General features: G+C 31.8%; 2 protein-coding genes across 3 annotated transcripts in view; one reads left to right on the top strand and one right to left on the bottom strand.

The window, feature by feature from the left end:
* LOC129798863 (zinc finger protein 395) overlaps window positions 1-10,071 on the top strand; it is a 157,068-nt gene extending 146,997 nt beyond the window's left edge. For both annotated transcript variants that reach the window (XM_055842309.1, XM_055842308.1), the window contains exon 8: window positions 660-10,071. In XM_055842309.1, the coding sequence (XP_055698284.1) occupies window positions 660-971 (312 nt within the window). In that variant the 3' untranslated portion in view covers window positions 972-10,071. The remainder of the gene's footprint in view (window positions 1-659) is intronic.
* An 8,831-nt stretch (window positions 10,072-18,902) lies between these two features.
* On the bottom strand, window positions 18,903-24,826 carry LOC129798849 (BLOC-2 complex member HPS5 homolog). The gene is made up of 3 exons (XM_055842257.1): window positions 24,580-24,826; window positions 22,911-24,510; window positions 18,903-19,821 (listed from the first exon to the last, which is right to left on the bottom strand). Exons 1-3 carry the CDS (start codon window positions 24,670-24,672, stop codon window positions 19,157-19,159), a joined length of 2,358 nt encoding a protein of 785 aa, XP_055698232.1. The 5' UTR covers window positions 24,673-24,826; the 3' UTR covers window positions 18,903-19,156.
* Window positions 24,827-26,741: the final 1,915 nt, after the last annotated feature.

Raw genomic sequence — 26,741 nt, 5'->3', positions numbered from 1 at the left:
AACCTGCTCTATATCACAGTGCTCTGTGTGCGTTCTGATACACACAGTACCGCTTTATATCACGGTAGACCAGCCTCGGTTTGTAGATCTGGGCAGTGAATGTGTATTTGCATTCGACTGTACTCTGCATGTCGAATCTTGTTTCCTATACCAACCTCTCCTTTTATGTGGTTCATTGTCAATGCATTGACATTAACTTTTCCATTCATTCACTGGACGAATTCGAGACTAATAAACTACAGCTGAAAAATCTGCAGCTGCCCAGTCTCGAACCTGAGACCTCACAGTCACAGAGCCACTACTCTATCCACTGATCTACTGAGTCCCCTCCTTAATCTTAATCTTAATCTCTTATGTCCTAACAAGATCCTGAATTTGCTCTAGCCACCTTTGTCTAGGTATACCTACAGGTCCGCCCAGCTTCACAATTTTCCTTCTCGGTGTGATTCTGTATCACTGAAATGTAGCTCACAAATCGATATACGAGTTCCGAATTTCCGGAACTCCTAGGTTGCCTGTAAGAAAACTCTTATGATTTTTAAAGCCATTGAAATTAAATTTTTGGAGTACTTTAAGGGTGTCCTGAGAAAATTGCTTTCACATTATATTTTAGTGGGCGGGCTTTATAGTATTTTCTCATCTTTTTCCGGAATATTTAGGCATCACCACAGAAGCACGTCCGACTTTCTCCACGTCCGTCCACATCATATGCCCCCTATCCCTCCCCCACATACACAAACACCATCACAGCTGTGCAGCACAACGTGAACATTTACATGGGGGGAAATGTGAACCAGGGCGCCGTTGTGGCTCACAGTGCACCCGCCGTGGGCCATCGGTCGCCGCTGTCGCCGAATCGGCGCACACGCGGTGAGAATAAGAAGTGCAGAAAGGTGTACGGGATGGAGCACAAGGATCAGTGGTGCACCCAGTGCAAGTGGAAGAAGGCCTGTAGCCGATTCGGGGACTGAAAAAAGGCCAAGAAATAATTTGCCCGGAGAAATGTCCCACCATCGAATCGCGCGCAAAAATGGGCAAATTATTTTTTTCTAAGCAAAAACAAAAGAAAACTAATTTAAAAACAATCAACATAAAAATCCATCAAGACCACCATCCACATCTTCCACCCAAATCCATCGAAAGCTCAAGCTAAAGTTCACAAAAAAGGCTGGACAGAATTTTTAGAGAGATGGAAGGACAATACAGAAACTGAGAAATATTTCCATGCCACGACTTGTGCAAACAATTTTTAGAGGGCAAGAAGAAAATTAACCATAGAGGATATTGATGAGAAAAAAAGATATGATCACATTTTAAAAAAGAGAAATGCAACATTAGCTGCAAGAATTTCATTCGATTTTAAAGTAATTAGAACACATAGAAGGCTTTTAGGATATCAATTGAGTTGGATCTTTATCAAAAAACTGAAACGTTCAAGTAGATAGCAATGTCTGTGGAAAAAGCTTCGTAGAAATTTTTCTGAGAAACAAGAAATATTTGTGTAAAGTCGATAAGGTATCAGTGTATTGGTATAGATGTGTGAGAAAGTCTCTAAAAAAAAAGTAACAAAGCAAGGAAAAACCTTTTAAAAGAGATTAAGAATTTTGTGAAAAATATCTCAAAGAAATTGAACAGATAAAACTCATTGAAAGTGATAATAAATGCTGTAAAGCTAAAAAGCTTCACTTATTTAAGTTTTTTTTTAATTTGAAAACTATTTCATTTGCGGCAAAAACATGCTTTTTGGCATTAGAATTTTTTCCCTCAATGTTTGTGCATTAATCAAAAAAACAAATTAAAAAAAAATGTCAAAAATGGCAAATGATGTGAAAATTGATAAGAATCGTGGACAAAATATCTTACAAAGTAAAAAAAATAGTAATTTTATCATGAAACCCTATAATAGTGTAACTCTGAAGAAGAAAATTACTAAAAAAAATTATCTAGACAAACCAAAAATAAAACAAAATATTGTGAAAGAATATTTTAAGCATGGAGACAGAAATATATTTTTTTAGAAGGAGCAACATTATTTTTTGCATAAAACAAAATAAAGAAAAAAACATATGGAAAAATTATAAAAAATAGAAAATATAGAGAAAGAAATATATTTGTATTTTTTTCCAGAAAATCACTCAAAATTTTTATAGATGCAAATTAAAAGATACAAAAAAAACAAAAAGAAACAACCTTTTATTCACTGAAAAAAGTGCAAAATAAAATATATCTCTGCAAAATATAGATACGAAATAAAAAACTTCTTTTGAACAAACCCGACAACTAATTCCGAAAATTTTCAAAATTTTCGGAAGTAAAAAGAACCATGGAAAAAATATATGCAAAAACAATCTAAAAAATCATTAAAATCACGATCATAGTGACACTAAAGGCAAGGCAGTCAGTTGATGTTTCAATTGAGATCGATCAAATGAGAAATTGAATGAGGAAAAAATTAAGAAAAAGGGGGAAACTATTTAGAAAAAAAAATTAAAATTCGAATTAAAGGCACAGCAAAAAAATAAAATTGTACTAAATATTATTTCCGGCAGTGTTGAAGACACTTTGAAAGAATTTTGATCAAAGAAAAAAAAAGAGGTTTCAATATTGCAAAGTATCGAAATAATTGGCAAATATTTTTCATCGTTCTATCTCTTTAAAAAAAAAATAAAAAAAAACAAGAATGAGAAGAGCAAAAGAATTTTTGAAGAGGCCGAAGGACAATTCGATTGAAAATTTGAAAAATAACTATAAATAAAAAATATTTTAAAAATAAAGAAAAACGAAGAAAGATTATAGAAACAATAAAATTCGAAAAGGCTGATTTAGTTGTTACGTGTTTTACCATATCAATTTATTGAGAAGAAAAATAAACAAATAAATGAGAAAAAATACTAGTAAATTGAATTAAAAAAAAAACTTGGAGTTAAATATGAAAAATTTCTACAAATACTTTTGTGTTGTCAAATTTTTCCTTGTTGTTCCGTTAGCTTAATTTTCACCAATTGTGTTGAATAAAACAAAAATAAAATTTAATAATTTTCGATACCACCTAATAAAAAATCCCCGCGTAAAAAATTATTTAAAAAAAAAACGAATCGTCAATTTTTTGTCAATGTATTCCGTTGAATTTTAAATTAATTAATTTTCGTGTAAAGTCAAAAAAATTAAATGTTTTAAATGGAACACTGCCAAGACTTAAAATCAATCTGGTGCGTACTTTAAAAAAATATTAGTAATAGAATTGAAAAAAAAACATTACTATTAAAAAAAACGAGATGATTAAAATTAAAGAAATCATAAAATAGCATTTTTGTCGGAAAACAATTCGAATTTATAAAATCAAATAAGTGTTTAAAGACGCGTTAAAATACCAAGAAAAAAATTTTCCAAAAAAACACGATCGCGAAAGAAACAAAAACAAACAACAATGTTTTGGCCCCTTCATCATTTTCTCGTAAGACGATAAAACCAAAATCTTACAGAAGAACAAAAAACAAAAAAAACATTCACTCCACATAAGCTCATGTGAAAAAAAATGATCTTTTCCCGCATCGATGATCCCTCCCGAGGATCACTATCGATCGGTATAACTTCTTAAACTACCAAGAACTAATTGACTGATGTTGTCTTTGCTGATTGAAACGTGATTACGTTTCCATGACAACAAGTGTAAAAATACAAGAAATAAATATAAAAGACTTATATTTTTTGCCTATTATTGTACAAAAGAAAAAAAATGAAAAAAACAAAAAAGATTTAAGTAAAAAAGAAAACAAAGAAAATACTACAGAAGAAAAAAAACTACAAAACGTGCATCGTATTTACGATGGCACACTTTGAGATGTAAAATAATTAATTTTTAATGTGAGGCACTCTGCAAAATATCTGATGGAGAAAAAAAATTAACTATTACAACTAACTTATTAAATAAGATGATATAGAGAGAAAAATATTATATTATACAAGAGAAAATATAAAATATACAATTTACTAATAGTGTTTAAGGCGTAAAGAAACTGAAAGAAAAGATACAATATTATTAAAGAAGAGAGATAAAGAAAAAAATATTAAAATAAGTCTTAAGGAGAACAAAATACATATTGATAGTAACTTTAAGAAACTCAATGGATCTCTATCGTTAAATACTTTCAATGTTTTCCACTTTTTTCCGGAGCAAATGATGATTGAGAATGAAATATTATTAATATTGTAACAAAAGAGAAATTAAAGAAAAAAATTATTGATAAAATATGTGGACGCGTTACCAGAGGAGGATATTAAAATAATTTTTAATAATGGTTGTAAATGTGACAAAACCGTTTTTTTTTCGTGTAAATGTAGAAAACTCTTCCACAATCACTCCCTCCCCCCCTTAAAGTAATGTTGAGCTTTTTCTTTAATAAGCTACAACTATCCAGTAATTAAAATAACACATCTCTTTTGTTTTTCGGATTAAATTTCATAGTGCGATCCTGATTGCGATTCTGATCTGCGATCGCGTCTGGAATTTACTCCGAAATACAAAATTGCACGCGATCAATTTGTATTTTGCGATTAGTGATCGTCATGCAGATTGATCACTTGCGATCAATGAACACCTGCGATCATCTTAAAGGTTGTACAATGAGGGGTAGATAACTGGAAGGATAACGGTTCACTCAAGGGTTGATCCGTCGATCCCTTGTTTGGCAATGGTCAGATAGTGATGATCTGTAAATGTATTGCAGAGACCGTGTCTATCAGTTGATCTTTCTAAAAGGTCATGCAGATTATATCGATCTTCACAAATATTCTTTCGCGAATTCCGCAAGGATCGTGTCGATCTGTCAAAGATTTGTCGATTTCTCAACGATCAGGACAATCTCTTTATCTAGAGGAATTGTACAGATCTGTCGAACACGCATAAAGTTAGCGATATTTCTAAAATGTCGTTCAGTTTTCTCAACCTGTTAGTCACGCAGAAAAGATTGATCCTGACGATCTATTTATCTGTAAGAATTATGCAAATCTATCGATCAGGCATGAAAATAATGATAATCTGCCGATTTGACGATCTTTCGTGATAATTATTACGACTTGTCGATCTCTTGCGAAGATCGTGTCGATCTATGGATCTTTAGATGTGGATCTAAAGATCTTGAAGATTTGCTGAGATCTCTTGCGAAGATCGTGGCAATCTGTCGATCGTTCTTAAAGATCAACGATCTGTTGATCTTCAAACATTATGTACATCTATCGAGCTGATCGAGTTGATAAAGGTCTGCTGAGTTTACGATTTTTTGAAAAGATCATGACGAATCGATCAGTGTCCTTTGTTAAAAAGATCTCTGACCTTTTTGAAGATCTCCATAATCCGTTGAGCTTTTGCTACAAATATGCCGATCTGAAACATGAAACCTGCCGAGTTTTCGATCTTTTGCGAAGATTATGACGATCTGTCGATATAACACAAAGATCTGCTAATCTCATACAAAGATCATATTAATCTGTAGATCTTCAGAAAGATTCTTATACGAGAACCATGTCTATCAGTAAATCTTTTTTAAGATCGTGAAGATTTTGTCGATCTGTTGATCTCAGAAGAACATCGTGATCTTTCAATGCCAGATAAAGATCGTTTAGTTAGATCATAACTAGGATTCTATTATGAAAACCGTATTGATCTGTTAATCTTTCCCGAAGATTGCGTCGATTTGATGGTCTTTTGTGAAATTCACCCCATCTGTCCATCTTACTCAAAGATCATTTCCATTTGGAGATCTTATACAAGAATCGTGTCTGTTTCCCGATCTCACATAAAAATCTTGTCGATTAGCCAATTTCGCAAAGATCATGTTAATTTGTCGATCCTAAAGAAAGATCATGTCGATTTGCCAATCTCACAAGGATCGTATCAACTTGTTGATCTCACAAAACGATCGTGTGGACCTGCCGATTTATAACAGCAAATCGGCGCCAATTTGTCGATTTGTCCCCTACGGGCAACTACAATTCCCACTTATCCACCCCTCGGTGTACAACGTCACTTTTCTACGCACTATCTGGTGATCTTGCAAGTGATCTTGCCAGTGATCTTGATGGAGATCGCATGTTGGAAAAGTGCGAATAATCCCCACGCAATTTTCTTTCTTGCATTTTCTTATTCTTTGTGCTTTTTTCAACCTCAAGCTTAGATCTTTCTTTTTACTAATTTCTTTCAACGTGATCATACTACAAAAGCAATTGTGAAACAAGACGTGCAATGAAACATGAAAAAATAAATTCTTGCATTTTGAAAGAGAGAGAGAAGAATGAAAATAATCCTCGAAAAAAAAAATAGACAAATACACTGAACTTGAACTAAATTCTCCTCGGAATTCACGTCACGCAAATTGCAAATCGTGTTGAAATTTGAAGAAAAAAAAAAAAGTTGAAATAAAACCTGGATAAAGATTTTCAAATCAATTACCTTTACATGAATATTGATGCTATAAAAGAAGAACATCACAAAAAAATAAATATAATTGTAATATTTAATGGATGAAAGAACGATATAAAAGTTGATTGAAGATAGCAAGAAGAAAATAACAAGATGAAAGCACTTAAGAGTACATGAACAATCTATTTAGATGCAATATAAATTATTCATATTATACACTTATTATTAAATAGTAATTATTAACTTATACAAAAAAAAATGGAGGAAAAAAAACAATGAAAAAAAGAAATTAATAAACATTGCAGAATGAACCATTTCAAGATGTAAAAAACTCTTTTTAATTGCTAAGATCCCCCAAAACAGAAGTGAATACAAAAAAAACACAAAATTGAAAAGGAGGAAAAATTATTGAATAGTGAGTGTCGTTGAAGAAAAAAAAAACCAGAAATGATAAAAATTATCTATTAAATATTAATTATAACTTGATAGATTAAACTAATGATATACACGAAACAAAGGAAAAATTACTATCAATAACTATTTCGAGGGTGAAAGATGTTTTAAAAAAAAATCCAATGTAAGACAATTTTGATGAGAAAAAAAATTAACGTATGAATTTTATGGCTATAATGTTTAAATTTTACTTCTTACCTAAGGTTTAAATTTTACAATACATGCAAGAATAAAATGGACATCAAGTTACAAATTAATTTTAAGTGATAATTGAAAGATAAAATTGTTATTAATGCAATGAGAAGATATTTTTTAATGGCATATTTTCTTGGCGGATAGTTTTCTTCTCATTGTTATTTTTTTTTTATTACACCCAGGTATAAATTCATGAATAATTTTTAGCGGTATTTTTTCAAAATGTATTTTTTATATATATATTTATAGAATTCACTTCGTATTTGCAATTTTTTCTGCAATTTTTTTTTGCAATTTTCCCTGTAATATTTTTTATGCGCAATATTTATTTACTTATTTTTATGATATTCTCTTAATTTTCTCACCTATACACAATTTTGGATGTCGCAATAGAATGTACATTGAGAGGGTATACACAGTTGTGGTAAATAATTTTTGCAGAAAAGTTTAGCAATAGTACCTGGTTTTGTAGAAAAATTTAAAGAATAAATCATTTGAAATGAGCTTTTTCTGATTTTCCGTTGACGGATTTAAATTTAAATTCAAATAAATCGTTCTGACATCTTCTGTCAAAGGTGACAGCTGGTGAAATTTTCTACAAAATTCCTGTAAAATTGTAAAATTCTTTTGCAGATCTAATGCCATATTAGCTGTGTAGTGTTGTTTCTTTTACAAGATTGATTAACATTAAAAATCATTGTACTATTAAATTTTTGAAGATAAAAAAAATGAACGACAAAGGAGAAAACATTGTTGCAAATATTTGTATGTTGACTATAATTTTGACGTTTTTTTCTATAATATTTAAAAAGAAATGATAAAAATGATGTAAAATAAATTTATTATACATGATTACAAATTTAATAAAACAAAAAATCTATCGATTTATTTCAAAAATGATTTTTTTTCTCAAACTCATTATTCTGTTTCTGTTTATCCGTGACTTCTTATTTTATTTTCTGGCGCTGAGATATTTGAGAAAATATATTGTTAAGATTTTCTTCCGATAATGTAGCCATTTGTACCTAAGATCCTTACAATAACATCATTAAGAAAAAAACAATTTAAAAAAAAATGAAGTTAAATATTTCACCTCTTAGCGGTAAGTGTTCAATTTATTTTTGTTTGATAACTCGTTTTAATTGCCTTACTGAGTAAAAACGAAAATGTTCACTGAAATGTAGAATGGGGTTATTTTTTTCTCCGAATGTAAATATAATTGAACGTAAAACCTGCGATCGGAGTATTAGTCTTTATCTTTATGGAAACTCCTGATTTTTTTTACCGTATTTCTAATTATTTATTATTTAATATTTTTTTCATTATAAACTGTCAACTCTGTGACATATTCATTGGCTAATTTTTTTTTGTACATAAAATCGCTTAATTATTTAATTTTGAGTGTCTCATTTCTCATCTCAAAAAAAGTCCCAGGCAATAAAAATTTTTGATGTTTCATTTCCATCAATTTAGATGTCTTTTTGAATGTTTCATCGACAATTTTTGACTGTCTCTGCAATCTTAATGAGAGAATAAAGTTCGTAGTAACATTAAGTATTATAATTTGTTCGTTAATTTAAAGGAAAAGGACACCGAAAGGACAAGAAGTGGCATAATTTGCATCCACAAAACTTTATTTGTTTTATATTTCTTTTTCGAGAAATTCCCCAAATTGTATAATTCATTTGTAAAATATTTGTTTTATTAATTAGTACCTTAATTTAAAATAAAAAAATAAAAATAAAAAACAAAACTCACATCAAGACAAAAAATGATAAGAAAAATAGTTAAAAATAGTGTGAAGAAAACAATGTACATATTACAGAAAAAAGATGGTATATATTGTGATTGCTATAGACAAAAAAAAATAGCTCAATGAAATAAACTCTTGACACAGCCATTGCAGAAGATAGAGTTTATGGACTGTGCTAAAACTAATTGCATACAAAATAAAAACTAAGATGGTGAGGCGATAAAAAGAAAATATTAATTGTTAAAGAAATAGTTAAAGGCAATATTCTTGAGCAACAAAGAAAAAAACTCTCTACAATACAGAAGGTTGAAACTTTTTGGTTGGATGAGGGTAGAGAAAGGCTCAATGTTTCCCGCCAAAAAGCACAAAAAAAACACAAAATAAACTCTTGAACTGATTGAATAAAGAATCGAGGTATTCAAACTTTTCTAACCAAGCAAAACCCCTTCAACCTCCTGCTGTTTTTTCTACATTCTCTAAATAAACTTTTTAAGAACCAAAATGACACCAACTAGCGGTGACAAATCCTCAACTTCAATGTACTATCTTTCAAAAAACAAATGGGATTTCAAAAGAATCTCACATAAAATCAACAATCATAAAAACAAACAACCAATGGGAACGTTTACCATTGCATACGATGCATTTGACAGCCATGTGTCATACCTGCGCGCAACGCATGTCAAAATTCCGTTTCAAAACTCAAAATAACCGCCATACACGTCAAAATGTAACGGATGCAACGCTAACGGCCCCCTGTGTCAGTTTGGAAGTTAGTGTTAGAAGTTGTCTCGAGATATATTCCAAGTAAGAAAAAAATAGACATAAAGAAAATATATAGCAAAATTATTCAGCAACTAAAAATACTAATTAAAAAAAATACAAAGAAATAGTTCAATTTTCCCAAATGACGTAGTTAAAATAATAAAACTGAAGAACCATATTGATAATCGTTGCGTTAAGTGTTAAGAAATAAACAAGAAAAAAGAAGAAAACCAATCAAGAAGTCCTCTTTCCCAACAACACAAATCACTAAGCATTAGAGTACATCAGCAAGATATATCAAGACATACACCACTTAAACCATTTCAATTTCCAAATATATTTTACCTTTAAAACAATTATTTCAGTAAATAATTTTATTTTCTTTTTAATCTATTTAAATTTAAGATTGTAAAGTGGAAAGAAAATCACATGCATGAATTTTAAATTAAAAGAAAAAAAACCCTTTCGTCGATTGTTAAATATGTTTGTAATTTTAAAATTTACCCCTTAAAAATCATTAAAAATTACAATATGAAAAAATATATTTAAAGACAAGAGAAAATTTTTGATATTTGAGACACAACAACAAACAACAAAAAAATAGAGGTGACTAGAAGTTATATTTATAGTGTTTTTATTAAAAAGAAAAAAAATCTATGATACATTTATTGATTATACTGGAAAGAAAACTGAAAAAAATGAAAAACCTATATCATGCATCTTTCTCGTTCGTATTTACAAAAAAAACAAAAACAAAAAAATGCATATGCATTGCATTACATTATAAAAAAAAATCTATCGGATAAGAAATACATTGTAAGACAAGTTAAGTGAGATATGGATGAGAAAAACACACTAAAAAAGAAGTGAAATAAAAACTAATATTTATTTATAAGATGACAAATGAAAAATAAATCGATATTACTGCAAGAAAAAAAATCAATATGTGAGCATAATTTCTGAAAGATGAAAAGATAAAAAATATATATTTCAAAAGAAGAAAAAATAATGAAGAATATATATTGAGAAGAAAAAAGATATAAGATGTATGGAAATAAAGTATATTAAATATATAAATATATATACAATAAAGTCCAATTCGAAGAATAATTTATATTGTTTTCTTTTTGTTCCTGAATATTTTGGTTGTCAACGGTTGATTTATTAGTGTTTTAAAGTCTTGAAAAGAGATGTAAAAGAAATTGAGTGTTAAACAAGTAAGTATATATTATAAAATAATCTTGTATTAAAGTAAACTACACAATTTCTACTTGCAAGTCTTCAATAAAAAATAAATATACAACTATCGCGCTATTTCTTATACATATTTTTTTTTGCTTTTTCTAAAATCTCTCATTCAAGTATTAAAGTATGTTAATTTATTTATTATTTTGCATTTTATTGTCGGATTCCAATTTTCGCAATTATATCTTCATTCGCAATTTTGAAATAAGATTTAATGGAGAAAATCTAATAAAGTAAAGAAGGGTCGCTTAGTCATATTTTTTTTTTGAAACGCACATTATTATAAAATTTACAATTTATAAATTTAATTGAATTTGAATGAAGAACTGAATTACAAAAAAAATTAAAAAGAGACTATATAAATTTATTTAAGCTGTGTTTTGTTTTATTTTAAAAATCAGCAGATAAGTTAACCCTTTAAGGACGATTGGAACTCCGGTGTCCCATTAAGAAAATAATTTTTCCTGACCACCCAAAGTTATTTTTTTCTTATGTTTGTACATAATTGTAAAGTAGAAGGTTGAAGGAATCTAGAATATTGTTTGCAAGTCTCTAGCTATTTACTATGTAGTAAATATTTAAGCTCAAAAATGGAGAATTTTTAAATTCTCAAATTCACAATTGATTTTATTTATTTTTTATACTTCCAATTTTTTTTAAGCAAAACCCTTTTGGCAATAAAAACTACAATACTCAAACATAATATTTTTCATTAAAGTGAAAAATACTATTCATTGGTATTGTCAGAAAAATTACTTAAATTTTTGGGCTATTTTTGTCCCTATCGTTCATAGAAGCACAAAATACTCCGAATCAGATTCTGTTGGACTTTCCAAGGTTAGATGTAAGACTTATCGTTGATTATGTTTCCCAGTTTAATTTTTATTGTTGATTTTCAGTCCGTAAAAAGTGTCTAGTCGTTAAAGGGTTAAAAGCGTAAATCTGAGGTTAAATTATCGAACGAAACCATTCGCAAAATGGTTCTGGTTACTGACTATTACATTTGTCAATTGCCTGGTTAATCGGAAATGTAGCCATAGCCAAAATCAATTATCTCATATAACATTCCATTTTAAATTAATTCGAGGCACTTTCCATTCTTTTGAAGCAGTAGGGTAAAGTGGTACAAGTTGGACAGTGGTACAAGTTGGACAATGGTGCAATTTGGACAGGGCTTTCTGTCTTGATAAATTTAGTAGGGGAAAGTGACCATGCTTTATACTGTAAAATGATTTCCAAGGTTTGTGATTATTTTCTGATTACCACACAAACCGAAGCGATTCTTCCACTATAATAAAAAAATGTCTCACTTATTAGGTTCATAATCCCACCTCAAATAGTTCCTGAAAAACCTTAGATTTTCCTCAAGAAGAAAATGGAAATTCAGTGGCGATTTTTATACAAGTTGGGACCGGGGCCTTCCTGTATAATAATTGATTCGACAATTCTGAGGCCCATTTTCACTGTAAAAATTTCACCAGATACAAAAAATTGCACATCAATATTTAGACGAAACTCTAATCTATCTGCTTAAATCGTTTGTACGACTGATTATTAGTTTTAAAATCACTTTTATGTAATTTTTTCTAAGTAATGTTTTTATGAGATTAGGGCACTAGCGAAAACCATTTTTTCACTTTGAGTCCAAGAAAATGTCACTTTGCAACCTTAAAATTCAGGCAACAGGGTTGAAGTTTATGTCAATTGTCGATAAAATTGGAGGATTACAATAGGTGTATTTATGAAAGAATCACATCTAATGATAGAGTTACCACTTTTGAATTATCATTCATGGACCCTTTTTAAAATATAGGATGGACACAGGTAGAATTTATGAATTTGTCACCACCCACAAAAACAGTGTTCCCAAGTAAAAATATTTTTACATAAATATTAATACTGATGAACCCTCTATGTGCCTATGATAGTATTTTTCCTAAACAGCGACATTAATTAAGAAAAACTTATAAAATATCATGTATTGAAATTACAGTTTTGGACCTATTTTTGATTTTTGCTTCCTGAAACTAGGAAAAAAGAGCTAGGTTCCTAATTTTTTCAGGAAGTGTGAGACTTAGGATCAGCTATTAAAATATATTGCTAAGAGTCACAACTTTTGATTAACACAAGAAAAAAATAGTTATTATCAAGCTTGGATCGTATCAAGCATGGTCACTTTCCCCTACTTCATTTTTATTTGTATATTTTTAATGCTTTATTTTTATAATTTGGTTCCTTGTGCTTAAAAACAAATTTTGTACTGTATTTATCAAGAAAAAAGCCATGTCCAACTTGTACCGACGAATTGTCCAACTTATAACACTCATTCCAAATTATAAACTTTACCCTAGTGAGGTAAAATTATCTTTATAAATAACACTGGTAAAAATAAAAGGGTCAAATTGACCCTTTTCAAAAGGATGGATCGTATTTGACCCTTTGAAAGGTTCACTTTTGTATCTCTTGAAATTTAGTATGCACATTTATCACGAATAATCATGTTTTATTGTAAACTTATTACTGATATCATATTTCTCTCATCTGAGCGAACACCAAAGATCACTTTTTCATTGTTTTTTTATTCGTTTATTCCGGAATTAAATAGATGTCAAAACCGTGACCCTTTCGAAGGGTACCTGGTGACCCTTTCAAAGAGTCAAATATGATCCATCCTTTGGAAAAAGGTCAATTTGACCCTTTTATTTTTACCAGTGAATATTAACCAGTCAAAAGATTATATCTGTTTATGCTCGGGAATTTGCAATCAGTTGTTTAGTAATGTGATTCATAAACTATTTTATCACATGAAATTAATAAACAAGGAATAAGCATTTTTGATCAGTAAGTGGTGAGCAAAAGATTTAAAATGGTAGATAGATTATTCTATTTTGGTCAGTAAACTGCAAAAAATTGTTACAGAAATGCCGTAAAATCACATTTGTGTAAGATTAGGGAAAGGGGGATATTTGAGGGAAAACTTTCCTTTTAATTTAATAAATGGTTTAATTCAATAATATGCAACTTCACCTCTGAAAAAGTATGTCTCCTCCCTTGAACAGAACTCTGTCTATCATATTTGTTCTACTGATCGGGTATTACGTTCCCAGTGAAATCATTCTAAATTCAAAATTCAGTCCCACATTTGTGCTACCTACCAAAATCATTTTTTTTTTTTTTAATTTATCTTTTTTTCCAAAAATATTTTGAATTCAGGTTACTGAAAATTTAAAAAAATCATTACTTAGCTTAAAAATTAAACATTATTAAAAAATATTTTTTTATAAAGTTATTATTAGAAAATAGTAAATTATTAAATCTTTATGTATTGAGAATAATTACGTTTTTTTTAATTTACCTACTTAATAATTTTTTTTTTTCAACCAGAAAATTTACAGAAAATTATCTTTAATATCAAATTGAATGGACCTTTGCCCTGTCTAATATTAAATTTTAAGCAAGTCGCATGGTAAATCATGACAGCACAGTTTATCAAAATTACGCTTAATCATAAAACCAATAACTTTAACCAAATTAATTTCATATTATTTTCTATTATTCTGTGTTAATTTGATCTCTTTACTAAGAGCTGGTTAAATAATTGTTTAAGTGAACCATGAATGGGAAATACGGAAAATAAGCGTTAATCTTTACACAAACAATCATCAAATTCTTTCTCATTATTCTCGATAAAATGTATAAAAAGATCAAGATTATGCTTTGTTTGCCTGGTAATCGAGCAATTAATGAGTTTATAAATCCAGTATTTAGTTGTTTCTGTAATTCATAATTTATTGAGTCCAGTATTGTAGTAATTAATATATTCACTTAATTCACTAATTAATTGACTACCAGGATCAATTTCGTCAATTTCTATGAATTTGTCACAGACTCGTATCATGCATGGAATAATTAACCTATTAATGTCAGATCATACGCAAAAATATTATAGCAAATATAAATAAATTGAATAAATAAATCTACCGATCGACACGAGGAACCCGTCGAGCGAGGGCGCTTTACCTTAATTTCAATAATAAGGAATTAATGATTGGTTTATAAAGCCTTATAACTAGTTTATGAAGCTAAATAAATTATATCACGGTATGATAAGCCTTAATTTCTTTTAAAAATGGGAGAAAAAATCCCAATTTCTAAGGTATCCCATTTCAAAAGTGTCCTATTTCAAATTACTATAAATATAATATTTATAAATTATTCGAATAGTCAGTGTTACTAATTATCTATCCTTTTTTATCACTGCACACAGTTAGTTAGAAATCATTAATTGCAATTTTAGTAATTACTCTGAATTAGCTAAATGAGTTATATTGAATCACTGATTACCGATCCATTACTAAATTATTTACTTCAGGAAATCCAGTATTCATAGAGTAATTGCGTAACTAATATTTTACTGCAGTATTAATGTATTGTTAATTTTAAATTTACTGGTTTAATGAACCCAGCTATTCGATTATCATTTTACTAAAATCACGTAATTGCTGGTTTGCTTTATTTTTAATGAAATAATTACTATAATTATCTGACCTAGTGAATACTGGATTACTGGACCTAGTAATTATTAGATTATTGTGCTTAGTGTTTTGGATTACTATCATTTGTTACTAACGCGTATACCCGTATACTTAAACCTTTAATTATGCTATTATTAAATGTATTATCTAAATACATAAGGTAAAAACGTTTGTTGGCAGTATTTTGATAAAAATGATCAGTTAATGAGAAAATTATTATTAAAAATTTTATTTAGTCAATAAATAAAAATTTCTATTAAGAAAACGGTTGGAAGGGTTAGTCAAACTGGACAAATTGTGAATTTTTACTAAATTAAAATGGTTTTTCATGGCCATAAATTGACTTATGAAAAAATTTAACTTCAACTGCTAATTTCAATTAATTAAGTATTTCATTTTAAAAGTCAGTAAAAATGAAAATTAGTAAATATAGTAAATTGTTATTGACAAGGATAAAATTAAGAAGCCAGGAACAATTTTGATTTTTTACCGACCAAAGTGGTTTTTTTATTTATAGAAATTGAATTCTTCGCGAGGGAAAGCCAAAATCCAGAAAAGGATAAAATCCTGAAGAGATAAAATTCTGAATGGGCAATATCGAAATAGTCGAACAACTCGATTTTTTTTACAAAAATTGTTTTATTCGCTTTTTGAATACTTCATTATATCATTTACCTTCCCAGTGAATATTATACTCTGCATCTAAAATCTCAGCTTCAAATCGCTATCCTGGCTCTCCTATAAAATTTGATAACTGCGAGTTATACGTTTCTTATTTTGAGCGATCTATATATACCAAATGAGTTAAATTACCGAAGAGGTCAAAATTCCGAGAAGCCAAAATCCTGAACCTGGCAAAATTATGAGAAGCCCAGATACTAAAAAGCCAAAATCCCGAAAGACCCAAAATTCCGAAAATCAAAATCCTGAATTCATTAAAGTGTTATAGGTACTTCTGCGATTGGAACCGCGTTTGTTACAGGCAAAGAAAATTCTCTGTTTTAGGAAAATTATTCCATACATTATTCTCCGTATAATTTCGTCCCTTTCAGGATTTTGACCAATACCAATCGGGATTTTGGCCCCTTCAGAATTTTGGAGTCCAGGATTTTGGATTTCAGGATTTTGATTTTTCGAGTTTAGCTTTTTGGAATTTTAGCCTCTTCAGGATTTTGACCCATATTTAAGGTTTCGACCTATTCGATATTTCGACCCATTCGGAATTTTGTCTCTTCGGAATTTTGGTCGACTCTGGTGGTTTAATTAAATATAAATTCACAGCTCTTTCTTTCTCAAACGTTTTGAATATGTATCCTATTCATTCGCACTCAAAATTCGTTAAAATTGATTTTTTTATGATGTTAAAAAAAAGAAGAAGAGCGCGAGAGGCTGGGAAAGACATGCAGAATTTTTGAGAAAGAGCCTTGAATTTTGATTTTATGAATTATAGGGGAAAGTACTCTCCCTTCGAACGTTCATGCCTTCGAATAATGTAAATTTTCTTTTACTTTTCAAGAGACTAACAGATTTCTATAAAATTTTAGTTAGCTTATCATCAATTTTATTGATAATTACGTGACCAAAGGGGAGATATTAGGGTGAAAATGTGTACACCACTTCCAGGCACTTCCACAATTTGCATGGAATAGCCCTGCGCACTTTCAAAATTCCGCAATACTCTCGAAAATGCTGCAATACTTTCAGCACTTCATGCACTTCTTACACTTACTAATCAATAATTTATTTAATCTAATGAGAAATCAAATTAGGAAAACTTTAAATAAATATCACAAGAAATTTATTATTCCGCATTTTTCTAATATTTTGTTTATATTTTGAATTTCTAGTGACAGGATATTCTTGCATACTTTCAATAATTTAATATTATCTTTGTTTTACGAAGGGGTATCAACATATTTTGAATTTTCCTAAGAGACCAGTGAAGCTACTTTTGGAAAATAGAGCCTCTAAAAATGTATTGTCGTTTGCAATTATTGACGCTGTGCTGGAAAGTCTGTAAGAGTTCAGAAGTACGAGTGCAACAACTAATTCAGCACTTTAGATGTATCTTCACATTTTATTAAGCTCGATTCTCTCCCTGGTTTCAAAATTCTTTATAATTGAAACGTTTTGCACTCTTGGGAAAAGTTTTTAGTGAATGCAAATTAACTTTTGCGGTAAGTTTGACTATTTTTTGCAGGACCTTTTCCGTTGCTGATGTATTAGAGAAATTTCTTCAAAATTATTTTCCAACATTTCGAAGAATAAATCCCTATTTCGAAATTTTCAAAGCCACTTTTAATCATCTTTAGAGCAAGGACATGATCTAAATAAACCTCCAAAATGTTTTTTTTACGGAAGTCCATCACTCAGATTTATTCAAAATTACGCAAACATTAAATATTACAAATGTTCCTTTTCGTTTCTCATTTTGTAAAAGTTCTCAAATGCACAAATCGACCTTTTTGAATAATATTTTTGATGAGACGTAATACACTAAAACCTTTCCGGCATATGCAAAAACGTAAGCAAAAATAATGGTGGATGTGTTCTATGGAATACCCCTTAACCACATTTTCGAAAAAGTTCCACGAATTTATACAATCATCCAATACATATTATTATAAATTATTAAAAAAATTATATCAAATTGATTCAAAGTCAATTGCTATAGCTGTCATTATTTGTGAGCAACTATTTGAATTTGAAATACCTGTAAAAATTAAAGAAAATTATTATTCAGCTGAACATTTCCTCGGAAAAATTACTACCCAAATTAAGCTGTAATAATTTTGAGCATGTTTGCTACATTTCATTGTCATAACCGAACTTGTAAAATGTCAAAAAAGACTTTTTCAAATTATACTGCCGCTCGAATTGAAAATCTCAATTAAAAGTAGCGTAGTCTGAAAAATATGGAATTAGACAGAAAAGACTTTATATTCGGGCACTTCCACTTCCAAAGACTCCGAAGCACTTCATTTTCAACCGTACACCACTTCCAACCCTAATATCTCCCCCTTGTACGTGACATATTTGTAAATCTCTTAGGAATGCTAAAAGAAAACCACATTATTCGAAGGCATGAACGTTCGAAGGGAGAGTACTTTTCCCTACTGACCAATTTTATTATTTTACTTCAGGAACTTGTTAATTTACTAATAATTAATTATTATTAATTAATTACATAATTAATCAATATTTAAATTTTTTTATTTTGTTCTCCAACCAGAGTTTAAAAAAAAATTGTAGTTTAAACCAATCAGATAATGTGTTTGTTTTTAAATAATTCTTCGCATCAAATATTTGATTGCATCTGGATGCTTTATTAAAAAAAAATACATGCAACACCTATTCGCTTTAATTAGCAATAAATCTTTTTTTTGCTGCAAAAACAAATAGAACAATTTCCGCTGTTGCAATTAATGTCAGTTCTTACCTGGATCATCTTACTCTTAATGAACATTTAACTTCAATTTAATTTCCTGACACTTTTCTCACTCCACAATGCCCAATAAAACGTCAAGAGAATTAATTCTTTTTGTCTAAATGTTTATTTTTTTTGTCGTTTAAAATAATACACGGTAAATAATTTATTATTAGCAACTTGCACCTTATCGTCCTAAGAATATTCTTTAATGCATTTTTTTTTGGTGTATATGTGTAAAAAATATGCAATAAAATACAGTCAAATACTGAGTCGGATTCCGACTCGTGTCCAAGTGGTAACTGATAGTTTTTTTTTTCTTTTGTGTGATAATGCAGGTCCTCTTTCCCTCAGAGGACCAAAGTCTATGGCATCTGCAAGCACATGAGAAAATATTCCCGCATCAGGGCATTCGCAGGAAGATTCTTCTGATATTTCTGCAATTCCCGCAGCGTATGTCGTCCTCCAATGCACCTCACGGCAATGTCAGCCAGGAATTTCCACGAGTAGAAGTCAGAGAGTTTATCCGAAGACTCAAAGTCCGCCTGATGTCCACACTGTGGACACCAAGTCGTTTTGTGACTGAGCAATTGATCCAGAAGGTACAAGAGCCTCTCAAATTGCAGCCCTGGCACACGTTCAGACACTTTACTGAGCACCGTGCAACTTCCGGAGGCAAAAAGATAGTCCTCCATGTGTTCAAATGCCCCCTCCTGACAGCGATAGAGACACCACAGACCCAAGAGAGCAGGCACACGCTGAGCCAGACCCTCGCATCTGCTCTTATCCTGTCGCGACCACAGAAACTGAAACAGGATCTTCCCCAAGTCCATGTGATGCCCCTCGCTAATGGAAATCAACGGAAATGAGCAATTCTCACACTTTGGTGCTCTCTCATCCTCATTGACCACCATAAAACCCTCAAGGAGGAACTCCTGCGCCTTCTCGTCCATCTCCCAGATCAACTCTGGCTTTATATAATCCAAATAGAGGCCAATGCAATTCCTACGAGCTTCTGATTCGCTTTCGCCTGAAAACCAATACAGAAAAAAAACGTTTTTCTGCAATAAAACCAATTTATAGGAGAAAGCGGGACTAAAAAAGCATCAGAAGGATCTGAAGACTTGGCATTTTGAAGAAAAAAATGCAAATTTCAAAAAATTGGCCTATTTCTGCAATAAGGAAGTAACTTCTGTAATAAGCTTCGCCTATATTTTTTATAAGCCACGCCTCATTTCAAGAAGTATGAATAATTGAAATTCGATTTTTTTGTTTAACCCTTTAACGACGAGACAGTTTTCAAAGACCGAAAATCAGCAATAAAAATGAAACCGATAAACAAAATTGGTAAAAGGTCTTATACATCTAGCCTTATAAAATCCAACAGAGTCTGATTTGGTGTATTTTTGTCTCTATGAACGATAGGGTCAAAAATAGCCCAAAAATTTAAGTAATTTTTCTGACAATACCAATGAATAATATTTTTCGCTTTAATGAAAAATATTATATTTGAGTATTGTAGTTTCTTATTACAAAACGGTTTTGCTTAAAAAATTTGGAAGTATGAAAAATAATTAAAATTAATTTTCATTATGTGAATTTAAAAATTCGTAATTTTTTAGCTTAAAAATTTACTATACAGCAAATAGCTGGAGACTTGCAAAAAATATCCTAGATTCCTTCAACATTCTAATTTGCAATTACGTATAAACATTAGAAAAAAGTATTTACCAAGGATAAATTACACGGGAGACCTCATGGCTCTGTGGATCATGTATTAATCCAAATATTAAACCCATTCCATATGACGTTTTAAAATTTTCTATCCATTGTTTCACACAAGGTGATCACAAACAAGATGGCCGAAATTCCATTCAAAGTGGCCGAAATATTACCCATAGCTATGTCTATATTTCTATCCATTTTTAAATATTTTAGGAATTAATTTAAAGATAACAAAGATGATTTTCAAGTTTCAAAAAAACCCTCCTGAAAAAGAATTAACAAAAAAATTCAATATGTATTAAAAGCTAGTGATAAACCTAGATCAGCTTATTGTAGGTGAGATTCTTAACGTGAGCAAACTCGGATTGCATGCAAATTCGATTTGAATAAAGATGAAAGATATTCTACAGCAATTTGAAATAAAATTTCTGAAAAATTGCAAATGCTTTATTTAAATCAAAATATCTTGGATGTAAATGAACTGACAGAAAAATGATGGTGGAATATAGATCAGAATCTCCCCTATAATATTGCCCCAAAACTTGATCTTATCGGTTGCTCGGTAGCCGAGATTATTCAAATTATTTATTTTTAGAACACGTTTTCTGACGTTTTTTTTTGAATAACGTAATCGAGTAAAAACGGTCATATCAGCAACAATTTTTTTTATCTGCATAATCTGAGCAAAAAATGATATTTGGACGAAATATAGATATAAAAATGTCCTCTACAATTATGCTGAAGTAATTACCAAGATCAGTCACTGAGAGAAATCCGAAAAAGTTAAAATAACATTTCGGAAATGTAAATTTTACCCTGCAGTATTGATCCGAAATCGGTGTAAATATTACCCTTTTTAGGTGTATTAGGGGTTAAAGTGACCCTTTTTCATATTAATTTTACCCTTAATAAGGTGTAAAATTAACATTAAAAAATGTTGATATATTTTTACACCTAAAAAGTGTTAAAGTTATGAGGAAAAAAAGTTAATCGTACCCTCGTTTTTTCTCAGTGTTTAAGCAAGAGTCGAGATAATTGAGGTTATGTGTTATTAAAATTGGTTTTTAGACTGTGACGCCCCTAGCGTTGGTTCTACGAATTACATAAGTTTTAGAAAGTTGTAGCGCTATGCGAGACCTTTAATTTACAACCTGATTCGTCAAAGTCGGTCAAATAAAATTGGAGATATGGTGTTTTGAATTTCCTGAACTTTGACCCTCATATCTTCAGTTTTATTTTAACCACAGCGAACCCACGCCACTTTTTGGAAACTTCATAGCCTAGGATACTACACTCTAAAATTTGATCAAATTGCCCAATGGCGTTTATTGAGAAAAATGAGTTTGAATTTTGACGCTATCGCAACGCCACCTGTGGTGACCTTTTGAACTTTCATTTGAAAGTGCTCATCGAGACGAAACCAAAATCCCAAAATTTAGCACAAAATGTTAATTTTCGGCAGAAATTCTGCCGAAAATCTACAGATTTTCTACGTAGAAATTCTGCCGAAAAACTACAGATTTTCTACGTAGAAATTCTGCCGAAAATTTACAGATTTCCTCTGAATGTACTATAATATACCGTTACAAGTCAAAAAAACTCAGAGTAAAATCGACAGGTAGAGCAATGATTTGACGGGTTTTCATTTTCCTGTAGAGGAAAATCCAAGGACTTCCAAGGATTTTTGTGAGGCAGAATTATGAAACCAATAAGTAAGAGATTTTTTTGATATAGTGATATAATTGATTCGGTGTGTGTGGCATTCAGTAAAAAATCTTAAATCTTGGACTCCTTTTTTAATACGAACCTTCAAAACCTTCCCCTATACAAAAAAAATTATTATTATTTTGGCAACGACAAAAAACTAACCTAGAAATTATTTAAAAATGTTAAATGGATCACACTATAACCTCAAAATAATACAAAATCCATGTCATTTTAAATATTTTCTGTTTTTTTTGACAAAAAGATTGTTAGATTCTTGAATTTCTGTAGAAAAAAATGGATGTTATGTGGACTTTGAAAATTTCAGGCCAAGATGCTTTTCGAGGTTAGGACGTACATAACCTCAAATTCTGGAATGAACTTTTTATAAAAGAGGGTAGGGGAAAGTGCCCATTCTTTGGCAGTTTCGTAATGACTGAATTTTTACTATGTTTCTCAATAAACGTGAATCCGCAATATATTTTAAAAACTGGCCACTTTTCCATAGTTTTTAAAATATGGTTGCGATGAGTCATATATATTGTGAAACATAGAAAATTTAGTCATTACGAAGCTTCCAATGGTATCAAGCATGGACATTTTCCTCTATTCTCAATAAAACCTAAAAGTTTTTGACTTATTTTGTTTGGAAATAAAGAGAATAAAGCGAAATATAAAAAATGAACTCACCATTTTCCACCATGACGCCTTGGAGCTTTCCCAGGAGCGCCGAAATCTCCGCCAACGTGTACCTATCAAAAATTTCTGCATATCGCTCCACAAGTCTGATATTGCCGATCCTCGAGGACTTGTAGATCATGTAGAGGTTCCTTAGGAGCTTCTCCTCATCCGTGAGCCTGGGATAAACCATCTCCGGACTGGTCTTCTTGCTCAGCACCATCTTCCTCGTGACAATTTCCTCATCGGCTGACAGGGAATTCGCCGAGAATTCCTCAATTTCCCTGAACACCATGCGATGGCCATTCTGTCCCTGAGGCTGCTCCTGCTTCGGGGTCGTGTCAAAGCTGGCCAGGAGATTGAGTCCTAGCTTGATATTCTTGCCCAATTTACTCTTGATCACCGTGGCAATCACGTCCTTGATATTTTTCTGCGGGAATTTTGCTTCTTCCGGAATGGGACTGTCTCCTCCTGCCTGAGGCTTTGGGGTTGATATTATTGTCTCCAGGATATTCAGTGCATCATCCTGGTTTGTGTCTCTGAGAAACTTCCGGAATTTTCCGACCTGCGGGACATTTTCCCGGAGTCTCACGTGATTCTTCACGTAGGAATTGTTCATGTTGATGAGTTCTAAGCACCTGTGGAAGTTCTCAGCCGTCAGGGTATCCACAATGTGATCACAGAGTTTTGTCACACAAACGAGAAAAACCTCCATGGTGGTCAGGAAGATGTACAGGGCATTCCCGACAATCCGAACACTGTGAATATTGCTGAATTCATCGTTCCACAGCACAAAACTCTGACTGGGATCGAAGATGTAGATGGCGCTGGAGGTATTGGCCACAATCAACTTGTTCTCCATGCACTGCAGCTGATGGAAGTTGAGTATTTGCGCAGGAAAGGCTTCCGGAGGACCTTCCGGAGAGCTCTGGCGGATTCTGGTTGGTGGAATTGCCAGGGCTTCCTTCAGGTCAATCGTTTGCTTGACATTCCCATCGAACTGCACCTCCCAGAAGCGAGTCTTGGGCCGAGCACAGAAAATCCTCCCTGACAGATATTCATCCTTCTGAACACCGACAAAACACGCTCCTCCCGCTCCATTTCTTGCCTGCGACCCAATCCTCTTGAATTCCTCCCGCTCGGTATTGCACATGAGGCTTCCGGAAGTCGTTGTGATCAGCAGGAGCACGTCAAAACTGTCAATCTGGAGCACAGGAGAGGCCAGAAGGAGCACTTCCTGCGTGTGCATATTGAGCAGGGAGCGATGGATAAATGTTGAGATACTGACACAAGCCACCCTTCCACAATCATCCCCAAAGTACAAACACTTATCCCCAGCTGCCCAATGCAGACACGTTATCCTTCCCGTTTCCAACTTAACCGCCCTCTCGGGGCTTCCTGTCTCACTGTCCAGCACCGACAGGAAGATCTCCCCCGTGCCCGTGGCATGAGCAATATACCTCTCACTGCAGGATATCGCCACTAAGCTCACAGAGCTCGTCCTGTTGGGAATCAAATACCTGAACTTGCAGGGAGATCGCTGGAACAAATACAAACTCCCGGATGTAGCACCAAAGACCAAATACTTCTCTGAGGCACTGAAGCATGTGTACTGAAACAACCAAAAAAAAAGATTAATTTACTGCCCTCGATCTGCCTCTGAATTTTCCGGAAGGCTTACTTTGATCCTCTGAGTGTTGAGCAGACGTTGCTGGATGATTTCGCTGACATCACAGAGATCTGTGAGCAAATATTGCTCAAGTGTATCACCCATTTTGGGGGATTGGGAGATGGTCAGGACAACACACAGAGAGACACCCTTTTTGGCCACAATGTGGGTGAAAAAGGTGAAAAACGAACAATGTACAAAAATCTTATTGTTTTCCCACTGACAGCCACAGTCTGTCCCGAATAGCCACACATATGGTGGGCGATTTGAAAAGGCCTATTCAATACCCAGTGGCCAAGCACACAGGTAAAAGCAATAATTAAAAATATGTGGTACGTAAGTGGTACTTCCCATTAGAGATTGAATTTAAAAATACAGTAGATTCTCTCAATCGAGAATATGGGGCAAAATGTCATCCGGTTTATCGATAGATTTGAGCATCAAAGCCTTTGTAAATTCCACAAAAAGCGCTCAATTATAAAGAATAACGATAAAATAGGAAGAACTACAGCGAATTTGAGCAAATTTGCTTCATAATTAAGCGTGAAAATTGTCAACAAAATTTTTTCGCCCGATTGAAGAAGAGCCGATTGAGTGAAAGTTTACTGTAAAAAACAATTAGGGGCAGTTTCACGCACGGAAAACTTCTAAAAACTCAGATTTTTGGAGTAATAAATAATTATATTGAAGCTGTGCTAGTGTGCTATGGTTATTTTCTGATATCCAGTAACCAAAATGAACTAACGGGATTTAGGGCCTTGACAGACTTGAGGATAAAAAAGAGAGAAGGCTTAGCGTAATTATATTCGAAATACAGTAGACTCTCTCAAATTCGGACATTTCGGACCGAAATGTCACCCAAATTAGAGAAAAATTCGAGCGACAAATTCTTTGAAATGCAACGATTTTTTATTCATTTGCATACATAACACATACCCAGCAAAACTTCGTTCTGCAATTCCGCAATTTTTCTTCTTCTTCCTTTTTTAACAGCAATCAGTCAAACACCGCACTAGCGATCATAACGACAAATAACCAAAGCTATCAAAATTTGTCTCGAGTAAGTGAAGTCCCACACTCGTTACCTAATGGCTGCTTCAGAGACGGTTATTTCAAATCTATACATTTTATTGGAAAAATTGACGAAAATATATTTAATGAAATGAAAAGGATATTTTTTTCATAAATAATAAATAATTTTAAAGGCCTCAGCTGAAAATCACATCATAAATTTTTTTTGTTCTCAAGAAAATTCTTGTACAATTTATCAAAAAATGCAGAATTTTCATTCGGAAGTATGTTTAATACTGCTATTTAATCCTTCTCTATAGACAGCATACCCTCGCAGTATTTATATATATAAAATATATCATGAAAATCGTGATTATAAATTCTACCAAGTTAATAAATAATTTCAGAGAAAATATTCCAAGTCCATTTTGACAGAACGACATCTTGAGGAAAGTGCCGAAAATTCATAAAATTTTCTGTAAAAATTCTGCAGAATTTTCATACAACGATCGAATCCACCTTTAGAACAAAATTCTGTGGAAATTCTGAAGAATTTTCGGTAGTTAAATTTCCAAATCTGACGAATTTCTGCAGAATTTGCCGGGTGGGTATCGAGTTTACTTACTCATATTTATGGTAAATTTCATGAAAACTCCTTAATAATGCAAAAACACATCAGAACTAAGACAAAGCATGACAAATTTGAGCATATTTGCTTCATTTGATAATCATAATCAAACTTGAAAAATGTCAACAAACTTTTTAACTGCCTCCCGAATTAAAAAGTAGTCTAAATTTAAAAGAGCGGAATTAGCGAGAGTTTACTGTAATGGTTAACACTTTAAAACCCGAGCCAAAAAATCACGTAAAATACCAAACTGGCATAAAATGCCAGTGCAGATATTCTCAACAAAAAAAAAGCATTTTTTCAATAGTTTTTCATTCCGTAAGACTTCTACAGCTGTTCTAGGACTCATAAATTCCCTTTTCAATAAATATTTTCCCATTTTACGAACGAATATCGCGCGGAGTAAAAGTAGACAGAACGAAAAAATTCACCTTCGAAAGAAAAGCATCAACAAAGAGTACTCTTTGGTCAGAGTTCTTCAATAAATTGTTTATTCTGAAAAATACGCATGTTTTCAAATTTCCCGCATCACAAA

Source organism: Phlebotomus papatasi, chromosome 1 (assembly GCF_024763615.1).
Source record: "Phlebotomus papatasi isolate M1 chromosome 1, Ppap_2.1, whole genome shotgun sequence".
Lineage (NCBI taxonomy): Eukaryota > Metazoa > Arthropoda > Insecta > Diptera > Psychodidae > Phlebotomus > Phlebotomus papatasi.
Note: the sequence above shows the minus strand (reverse complement) of the source record. Positions and strands in the feature narration are given on the sequence as shown.